Source organism: Cherax quadricarinatus, chromosome 5 (assembly GCF_038502225.1).
Source record: "Cherax quadricarinatus isolate ZL_2023a chromosome 5, ASM3850222v1, whole genome shotgun sequence".
NCBI lineage: Eukaryota > Metazoa > Arthropoda > Malacostraca > Decapoda > Parastacidae > Cherax > Cherax quadricarinatus.
Genome location: NC_091296.1, coordinates 12,638,163 through 12,649,268, shown reverse-complemented (window position 1 = coordinate 12,649,268; position 11,106 = coordinate 12,638,163). Strand labels below are relative to the sequence as shown.

At 37.3% G+C, this 11,106-nt stretch overlaps 1 protein-coding gene across 3 annotated transcripts in view; it reads right to left on the bottom strand.

Annotated features, from left to right (window-relative positions):
- Window positions 1–211: 211 nt before the first annotated feature.
- The window catches only part of LOC128684857 (uncharacterized), a 131,562-nt gene continuing 120,667 nt past the window's right edge, over window positions 212–11,106 (bottom strand). For 2 of the 3 annotated variants that reach the window (XM_053771166.2, XM_053771168.2), the window contains 3 exons: window positions 8,940–9,309; window positions 7,271–7,489; window positions 212–6,902 (listed from right to left, as the gene is read on the bottom strand). In XM_053771166.2, the coding sequence (XP_053627141.2) occupies window positions 6,078–6,902; window positions 7,271–7,489; window positions 8,940–9,309 (1,414 nt within the window). In that variant the 3' untranslated portion in view covers window positions 212–6,077. The remainder of the gene's footprint in view (window positions 6,903–7,270; window positions 7,490–8,939; window positions 9,310–11,106) is intronic. The other variant, XM_053771167.2, reaches the window with a different exon arrangement.

Sequence of the window (11,106 nt, the reverse complement as noted above, 5' to 3'; positions counted from 1 at the left end):
CAGACCGGGCCGCGGGGGCGTTGACCCCCGGAACTCTCTCCAGATATACTCTCCAGATATATACACCATACTGTAGCAAGTAACTAGGAGCTAACATATGGAACTTTGTTCTGCATGCATCAAGGCTTGGAAAAATGTTACAAAGCAGGACTGTAGTAAATCAAGTTTTATTTTGGCAAAAACAGCCAAAAGAGGCAATTAAACAATGATATACATATTTGGCTTTATTAAAAATATGCATATTACACAATAAATTAACTAAATATATATGTACAAGTCTAAACATTCCAAACCATTCATTAAAGGGAGTTATAATTATAAAAATTACATGCCCTTACCAGCAATGGCAGCTACCAGAGCCGACCATCAAGAGCCTGTCAACTACCTGAGTCAAGTTGCTTCCCGAGGCAGTTACAGCCGAGAGCGGGAAGCCCTAGTCGAATTATCTCATATGCTTCAGAATTACTCAATTGGAAATTAGGCGCCAGCGCCACCTCAACAACCACCCATGCAGTTTACCATCCATGGGTCACAAGATGAGTTTGGAAGCTTCACTATTTGAATTTGAGGCAGTTTCCATTTGAGAAGGTCAGTTTACCTGTGGAAATAATACACACACATACACACACACACACACACTTGTTTTGTTATCTAAGCTCAAAATGTTTGGTGCAAAGACCAAACATAAGCATCCGTTTTATAAATGAATCATGGACTCACTTATTAATAATTACTAGAATTTTGATTATGCAGATTCTGACCATAGGCCTTCAGCTTTCTTAAGATCCAGGTTTTAAAAGCAGGCTACAAAAGTATATGTAAATTTTACAATGCCTTAGTATAAAGTAGAAAACTATTTTTTTTTTAAACATGTCGGCCGTCTCCCACCTAGGCAGGGTGACTCAAAAAAGAAACACTTTCATCATTTATGTATACATACCCTTATTAGCTTCAAAATAATGTTCCCTATAAAAAAAAAAGGATGAAAAACTACAAACTACTGCTTCTAATACATTTTGTACATACAGACAAACCATATCATTGGACTACATGTGGTCATAGAATAACATTCATGACCATAATTCACAATGATTTTATATTGGCCTCTGTTTGGTTACTGCATGCAAATCAACAGGATCTATTCAAATTATATTGCATATCATTAATGTCACTGTTAAACAATAGGAATGTTTAGAGTGTCATCTGAACTGTGATACTGGTATCCTTCTAGCAAGACAGTGAATGAACAAGTGACAGTGAAAATGTTGACTTCTGCGTTGGGTCACCTTACCTCGGCGAGAGACTGCCAGTGTCTAAAAGAAAAAAATCTAGAGTAACTGTTACATTCTGCCACTACATTTGTGGAGCAATGTAGAAATATTTCATAGATGTGTCACTTGTAATGTAGTAGGCTACAGTACTACCTATATGAAAACAAAAGCCAGTATAACTTTATATCTAAAAAACATGAATCAATTGTAGCCTGCCTATAAAGAATGGATACTGTATTAAACTTATTTGATTAGAATACACTTATCAGTGTGCTTGGTTAGTCAGTCTTTAATGGAGTAAAGTAGGGCCCCAACTTTTTTATATACACGAGTTCCTAAAATTCACTTCTTGGAACTTATTTTTCACAGATACCCATGTTATAATCGTTGATGTGCTCCTGAGACATAATATTACAAATTTAACCCTTTGACTGTTTCGGTCGTATATATACTTCTCACGAGCCACCGTTTTTGACGTATATATACTCATAAATTCTAGCGGCTTCAAATCAAGCAGGAGAAAGCTGGTAGGCCCACATGTGAGAGAATGGGTCTGTGTGGTGTGTGCACCATATAATAAAAATCCTGCAGCACGCGGTGCATAATGAGGAAAAAAAAAAACTCCGACCGTTTTTTTTTTTAATTAAAATGCCAAATTTGTGGTCTATTTTCGTATAGTATTTATGTTTGTATTCTCGTTTTCTTGGTCTCCTTTGATAGAATGGAAAACATATTATAGAAATAGAGGTGATTTTGATTGGTGTTACTATGAAAACCCTTAAAATGGAGCTCAAAGTAGGGGAAATGTTTGATTTTTACTGATGTTCAAAAGTAAACAAATGATGTCATTTTCCAATAAATTTCCAAGCAGCCATTCTAATATGCAGTCATGAATGGGTTGATATTATTTATACAATTATTACAATATTACTGTAGTCTGCATAACAGTAAATCTTTTATTTTTTGTTTGAATAAAAATTCAAAATAGAAAGCAAGAGTAATATCAGAGGGGCCTGGAGATGTGACTGATGAACAAAGAAAATATTATTTTAGAGCCAGGAATGTCTGCATTGTTCATTCTGGACCCTATTTTGAATTGTCATATTTTGTAATTTTCGTGAAACTGGCCAAATTGCAAATTTCTGACCACGTTATTGGGTAGTTGAAATCGGTAAATGGGCAGTTTCTTGTACTCAGTCGATAGAAAAAAATGGAGTTCTAAAGAAATAGCTATGAGTTTGGTCGACTGGAACAATGGAATTAGCCGAAAATAGGGCTCAAAGTGGGCGAAAACGCCGATTTGTAAATATTGCCAAAGTTCCTAACTTCACGAGAGTGTAATTTCGTCAGTTTTCCATCAAATTTCATTCTTTTGGTGTCATTACAGTCGGGAAAAGATTTGGGGTTGCGACAGTCAAGGGGTTAAATTCATTTACATGTATTTTTTAAACAGGAATTTTCACCCTATATTTTACATTCAGTAATGCTGCTTTTCACTTACAATGGTATTAAACATTTATTTATATAATGTATACACGTTTGTTAAACAGAATGGAGCTACAGTACATACCACAGTACAGAAGGGTACTGGTGCATAGCAGTTGAGCTATCTCCAATAGAGGGGTGGAGAATAGGAGAGGGTGAAGAGGAAAGCGGCAGGGGCATAGAGAAGGGAGGGGAGTATGAAGGAAGGGGAAGAAGAGGGTTGGGGGTAGGGAAGGTAGTGATGAGTATAGTTGTGTGAGGGAAGGTGTGGTATGAGGTCCCACACCTCTACTGAACATGTCTGGTAAGCAAGAGCACCAACTTTCCACAGCCTAACCAAACATAATTATTTAATCTTTACTTCAGAACCAATCATTACCAAAAAAAAACAAAGTATCCATGGTTTAATTCAACCTTGAAGAAAATAGTATTTTTTAAATCTATAGTTCTTTATACTTCTCAGCAAATGTGAGAGCTAGCTAGCTCTCCCCATCCTCTCTGGCTCTCTCTCTCAGTCAGTCAGTCAGTAAGTCAAAATTATCTAAGTCGGGGCCTTACTGCACTCGGTTATCTAAAGGATATTGAGCAAGCACTTACATTACTGACTATCGTGCATTCTTAGTATCACTATTATTATTATATTTAGGGGGATGTGCTAAACCTGGGGAAATCTTCGTGGTCTTGTATATCAACAACTGGAAAATAATCACTCATTAACAAGAAAATATATAAAGGGGAGAAGGGCAGGATAACTTAGCCTAGGTTGTTTAAATGATTTTAATGTTTTTAAGATAAGAAAATATCATTCTATCACAAATTAGAAAATTAAATGATCAATACAATGATCAAAATTAATTTTGTACAGTATATTACTAAGATGACCTAGGTAGTAGGTTGGTAGACAGCAACCGCCCAGGGAGGTACTACCGCCCTGCCAAGTGAGTGTAAAACGTAAGCCTGTAATTGTTTTACACGATGGTAGGATTGCTGGTGTTTTTTCTGTCTCATAAACATGCAAGGTTTCAGGTACGTCTTGCTACTTCTGCTTACACTTAGGTCACACTACACATACATGTACAAGCATATGTATACACACCCCTCTGGGTTTTCTTCTATTTTCTTACTAGCTCTTGTTCTTGTTTATTTCCTCTTATCTCCATGGGGAAGTGGAACAGAATTCTTCCTCCGTAAGCTATGCGTGTTGTAAGAGGCGACTAAAATGCCAGGAGCAAGGGGCTAGTAACCCCTTCTCCTGTATATATTACTAAATGTGAAAGGAGAAACTTTTGTTTTTCCTTTTGGGCCACCCCGCCTCGGTGGGATACGGCTGGTGTGTTGAAAGAAAGAAAGAATTACTAAGATGTTAAACTATGAACATCCTACCCTTTGTTAATGTTGTAAATACATAGCGATGAGATGACAGATGTTTGGTAGTAAGACACTTTCAGTGAAAACCTTTTAGTAATACATTTCACCTGTGTATTGAAACTGGTTAGCTGGACTCGAGTCCTTGAGGTGGAAAGTACAGTGCCTGCACTCTGAAGGGGGTGTGAGGATATTATTGTTTGGAGGGACATCTGAACTACTGTCATGACACTTCCGGCAATACAACGATTGAATGAATGATGGAGAATGTTTTTCCTCATTTTTGTTTTTTTTGGGTCACTCTACCTTGTGGGAGACAGCTGATGTTCTAAAAAAGTAAAACAAAATTCACCCACTGAGCAAAATACTCTATTAACAAAAGGTTTCTTTGTTGAAAGTCATTTTACTATTGCATTAATATTAATAGAAAACTTATAAATAATCAAAGTTGAATGCATAAATAAAAACTAAAGTTGTGATATGTGCATCAGTGTATAAATTAAAAAAAAAAAAAAAAAATGTCACTAGCAAGTCTGAAGAAACATTATGTATTGAAGAGGAAAATATAGGCAAAGAAAAACAAAAAATAGTTCACTGATATGTAAACATAATGAAAGACAAGATAGATTTAAAATAAATTGTTACATGTTAATTTCTTGGGAAATAATACAGTATACCTGTCCTATATCCTTTACAAACCTAAGACTACAGCTGCCTACTATTCGAAGCTTAAAATAATGCATACACTGGAAACGCATTGATCAACATCTGCTGTACATATATTTGGTAAGAGAAATTAAGATTACATAAAATTATTTTGGGGGTTGATGGCAAGAACAGTTAAGAGTATACACTGGTTAACTACGGTACACGCTAGTTAACTACAGTATACACTAGTTAATTACAGTACACACTGGTTAACTACCATGGTGGTAGCTTTGATGGGTACCTAGAACATTCATATTAGTACTGTGCATACTCAGCACATGCATGGCAACAAGTCAAAATTACATCCTGTTAAAAAAAAAAAAAAGTACAGGTGGGGTTGCAACCCATGGCAAGTGAACTGTAAAACTCCAGGCCAGTGGCTTACACACTGGCCTGGAGTTTTACAACTCACTCACCATGGGCTCAAATTCCACCCATTCCATGGTTTGTTGGCAATCGTGTTATTATGATTTCGGGAGTCATTATATCCTGTTTTTACATTACCTTTGCCAGCCACTAAGTCAGACTAAAAGATAGATGAACTATTTACAAAAGCTGTGGGATGAAGTGGTCCATGAACCACTGATCTCATATATATATAGAAGCAGGTAGAATTATTGAGCAATTCATGCTTTATAAGCAAGAAAAAACATTTTACTCTCCTTCAAATGGCACTGATTTTTTTTTAGGGTAAGGAGAATAGGTGGAATAAGAATGAGGTAGAAAAAACCATTGTAAGAGAAAAGAAAAAGCATCAATATTGATGTATTTATGCTATGCCAGACCCAGATCCTGAGGGCGTTTTTATAGTTATTTAACCCAGGATAACCAACAGAGCTAAATATTATGGCATATTTCCTTTTGGGTTCTCTCCTAGGATGTGACCTACATACGATGACTAACACACAGGTATCTACTGCATTTACTTCTAGGCAAGCATAGGCAATGGGCATAAGAAGACTTGCCAATATGTCTTGTCCAGCCAGGCAACCAAACCCAGTTCCCTTTAGTTGTGAAGTAAATGCTCTCAAGAATGTAGATACAGTTTCTCTTATGGCATGTTAACACATCAATACTGTTTGATTTTAGTGTAACATGGCATTACTTGAGTGGCTGGCAACACAGAAGATAACTGTATATACAGTACTATAAAAACTTCACAAGCATTAAAAAGACTTTTTCTAAAGGGAGTATACAATTAAGTGAGGGACTGTTTGATGACATACATTATGTAAGTGCTTTTGAGAACTAGTCCAGGTAGGCAACTCTCTTGTACACCCTCAATAAAAGAGGAGAAATATGTGAACCTTCATTAGCTCCTAAGTTTCTGCTGTGGCTGCTTTCAACAAGACTTCTATTTTTTCTTGCTTTATTTGTACCTTCTTTTTGGTCACTGTTCTCCACAGCTTGTATTTTCTTCGTTATTTTATCTTCAATATGGGCATTACTGTTTTTATTCTGTTCTGTCTTACTAATTTTATCTTCTTGCTGATCAATTACCTCGTCATACTTTATTTTATCTTTGACTTTATCTTCCACTTGGGCAGTGTCCTCTTCACAGTTTACTTTTTCTTGAACTTTCTCTTCATCTTTTTTATGAAGATTATTTTCATCCATATTTTTCTTTGAGACATTCTGTTTCTCCTCTCCTAGGGTTGTGTTCTCAGCATGTGCCATCGTCCTTGGCTGTCGACGAATACCATCTGTCTGACCAGCACCTCCATTATGAAGTAAGTTTTCAGGCTGCTCAAGCAAGCCCATCCTTTTCAGGGCAAAATTTGTGATGGTGTCAGACTGGTCTGCCTGCAGCTTCTTCAGTTCCTCTGCATTTTGTGACAGGAGAGCAACGTTGTTGTAGTCATTTACACCAGATAGGGTCAGCTGAGCGGCATTGATTTTGCGATAGCTGAGAGCCATGGGGAGGTTGGCATCGTAACTCAGGGGAGAATTTTCACAGTTGACATAGTACCACCAGTTGCACTGCAAGATGGACTGGTCAAATAGGGTCATGTTTGGGCAGAGGAAGCTGGTCATAGTGTTGCCCATGGCTGCGGGAAGACACAAGTGGAACACCTGGAGAAGAAAAAGAACTGAATATACAGTTTTTAACACTATGATAACATTAGATATACACTAATAGTAAACTAAAAATATATACACAAATTATGAAAATATAAATGTAATAATGTATGCATATATTCATAAACAGAACCTATGAATAGTCTGAATGAGTATTTTCAGCTAACATGGGTAAAATATATGAAATGCTAAGTATCAGATTACTTGCAATTATATGCTAAACCACAAATTTTGTAATTTTATATAAAACTCAAACCCATGCTAATGGAAAAAGTAATGAAAAAATCTGAGTTTGCAAAAAGTATTTTAGTACCATAACTGAAAAATGTGTAACACAGTGTTTTGACAAAAAGGTTTCTTACTTTGCATCCCAGCTGTGTGTCAGCATAGATACCAGGCAAATATTTTCGTTCCTCACAGAAGAACTTAGTCCTCGGGAGTTCAACATGTGCATTGACCTTGTGGAAGGCCCCAAGTGAGTAGCCTGGTGGATGAAATTCTTCAGGAGCCTCGCGTACAATAAACATCTTGGCAGCAAAGGATGGAACGTGATCTGTATCTGCTGGTGTGTTGGAGTCCAACTGTTGAAAGGAAGGGACAACTTTACCCAAATGAAGAAGAAAAGGAAGACATGTTTAGGGTTATTAACCCAGGATTACCCAGAGTGTTCAAGTAGTGTGGCACGTACAACTTTTTTAATCTGTTAATATAATTACAGTAGATACTGCCCACCGTTAATTACGTTTTACCCAAACCAACTCTTGAGTAGTTCCAATATGTATACCTGGAGTTTACCAGGAGGGTGTTCCAGGGATCATCGCCCTCACAGCCTGGTCCATGACCAGGGCTCATTGTAGTCTGTGGTATTCTTACATATTAGTGGTATTAGTACAGTGGACCCCTGGTTAACGATATTTTTTCACTCCAGAAGTATGTTCAGGTGCCAGTACTGACCGAATTTGTTCCCATAAGGAATATTGTGAAGTAGATTAGTCCATTTCAGACCCCCAAACATACACGTACAAACGCACTTACATAAATACACTTACATAATTGGTCACATTCGGAGGTGATCGTTATGCGGGGGTCCACTGTATTTTTGTCCAGGATATGACTTCCAACAGGACTGGAATTTTCTCATATATTGAAACTATAGTAACTTTTATAAACTTCAGCTAAAAACTTAGAGAATATTTATTGGAACTTACCAAAATCAAATCAAACCAAATAAAAAAATTATTTCTTTGCAAAGGTTACAATGTGTGTTTACATTTCATAATCTGATTGGTACAAAGAAACCCACTATCATGCCAAGGCATTACTTCTTCCTTGAGACTGAGGGACTGATTACTTCAGGATGTACCTAATGCAGATTTGTGTTAAAATTCTAGGAAAAGTGTGTTAAAGCTCTAAAATGAATATGTGAGTGCAACCTTAGAAATTCATATACTGAGAAAAGTTTTTCTTCTTATATGTAGTAATTTATACAGAAGGAGGAGTTACTAGCCCCTTGCTCCCGACATTTTAGTCGCCTTTTACAACATGCATGACTTATGTAGAAAGGATTCTTTTTCCACTTCCCCGTGGATATGAAAGGATATCAATAAGAGCAAGAGCTATAAAGAAAATAGAGGAAAACTCAAACAGGTGTGTATACATATGTGTACCCATGCATATATGGTGTGATCTAAGTGTAAATAGAGGTAGCATGATGTACCTGTCATCTAGCATGTTTATGAGACAGAAAGAAAAGCCTGCATGATGAAATATGAAGAACTCTTCATAGCCCATTAACATAATTTAAGAACACATGAGGCTATTAAAGAACAAAAAGGCACAATACCGTGATGAGAACAATACACAAATGACCTGCACAAAGGAGACGGATGCTTATGACAATATTTTGGTCCAACTTGGGCCATTTACTAAGTCATGCTGAAAGGTTGTCATAAGCTCCTCTCTCTTATGTGTGGATTACATTAGGCTAATTTTGTTGTTTTAAGGAGATACAGGTTAAGATTCATGACATACCTTCAGTACTTCTCCCAAGATGGGGCCAACTGTAGGACTGTGTGTAGGAGGAGGAGTGTGTGGCAGTGGTGGGGTATCATCATTGAAGAAGGCTGTGTGACTTCCATGTTGACTAGGAAAGAAATGCTGATGCTGATTTTGAAAATGAGGCTGGCTATTGACAAAAAATTGGCGTTGAGGTTGGAAATTCCCATGCAAAGGATTTTGTACAGGGACCCTCTGAAATCTTTGCCCAATGAATTTTTGTCGGCCATTCTGCCTAAATCCTGGAGGGTTTTGTGGGGGAGACTGACGACCAAATATTCCCACAGGACTGTGTCGACGGCTGGCTGGTAATGGAGGAGGCTGCAGTTTAAAGGCTGGACCAGGTCTGTAGAAAATGAAATATACCAAGTCAATATCATCATAATAATGATATACAATAATGACAAGTAAATGAAAAATAAACATATGCAACAGTCAGGTATCCTTTCTGTCAATCTGTTTTGCCTGCTCCATAGGCTTCTTCAGTTAAAATACATGGGTGACATAAATACTGGAGACAGCAGGAGTAATGGAGAGGTAGGTATGAAGTAATTAGTCCCAAAGCCTTGAGGAAGAAATAAGCTTGATTTAATCAGTCCATCAGCCTCAAGGAAGAAGTAAATGTGAATTAATCAGTCCCTCAGTCTCAAGGATGAAGTAAGTTTGAGGTAATCAGGCCCTTAGCATTGGTTAAGTTTTCAGCTCCATAGCTTCAGTCAAGTCAGTTTTATGCTTAAGAGTCTTTATTTTCCAATCACTGCATCATAAAGCATACAATAATCAGACAGATCACAGAATGATAATTTACTTTGTTGTATCCAACACTGGCTCAAAAATTTCATGGACATAACTCCTCATGTGTGAGGATGATGCTGATTCCCATTTCTAAGACTGTTAGGCATTCTATATTTTACCTTTTTCTATACTTGATACAGGTGCTGTATGACCCCTTGGGTTTACAGCTTCCCATTATTATTATTGTATTATTATTATAATTATTATTATTTGTAGCAGCAGCAATAATAATAATAATTAACATTTTATATATTTTTCCAAATAAGTTGCAACTCCATACACATCCTCACCCACTAAGTTAATTAGCACGTGGAGGGAGCACCACTTTTCCTGGTCACAGCACTGTTTAGTGCTACCTCATGAATATACTACTACTACTAATAATAATAATAATACTAATAAAATACATACATAGGGCTTCAGATCCTACATAGAACACAATGTACATGGTAACTAGTGACTATGCAATCTGATGCTTGATCCCTGCATTATATATACAGATGTAGTATACACAGACTTTGCAAAAGCTTTCGACAAGTGTGACCAAGGTGTAATAGCACACAAAATGTGTGATAAAGGAATAATGGGAAAAGTTGGTAGATAGATCTACAACTTCCTGACAAGCAGAACACAAAGAGTAATAGTAAACAGAGTAAAGTCCCAGGCAGCCATGGTAAAAAGCTCTGTTCCACAAGGCACAGTACTCGCTCCCATTCTATTCCTCATCCTCATTTCTGACATAGAGCTGTTAGCCATAGCTCCGTATCTTCCTTTGCAGATGACACCCGGATTACCATGGCAGTGACCTTCATCAAAGACACCGTGAGACTCCAAGTGGACATCAACCAAATCTTCGAATGGGCCACTCAAAACAATATGAAGTTCAACGAGGAGAAATTTCAACTACTCAGATATGGGAAACTTGAAGAAATTAAAAATGTGTCAGGGTATACGACAAATTCTAACCATGCAATAGAGCGGAAAAGTAATGTGAAGGATCTGGGAGTGATAATGTCAGAGGATCTCGCCTTCAAAAGACCACAACAATGTATCTACCTCATCCGCTAAGAAAATGATAGGATGGATAATGAGAACCTTCAAAACTAGGGATGCCAAGCCCATGATTCTCTTCAAATCGCTTTTGCTCTCTAGGCTTGAATACTACTGGACAATAACAGCCCCCTTCAAGGCTGGCAACATTGCAGACCTGGAGAGTATACAAAGAACTTTCATGGCACACACAAGTACGATAAGGCACCTAAACTACTGGGAACGGTTGAAGGTCCTTGATCTGTATTCCCTTGAATGCAGGCGAGAGAGATACATGAAAATATACACTTAGAAGGTC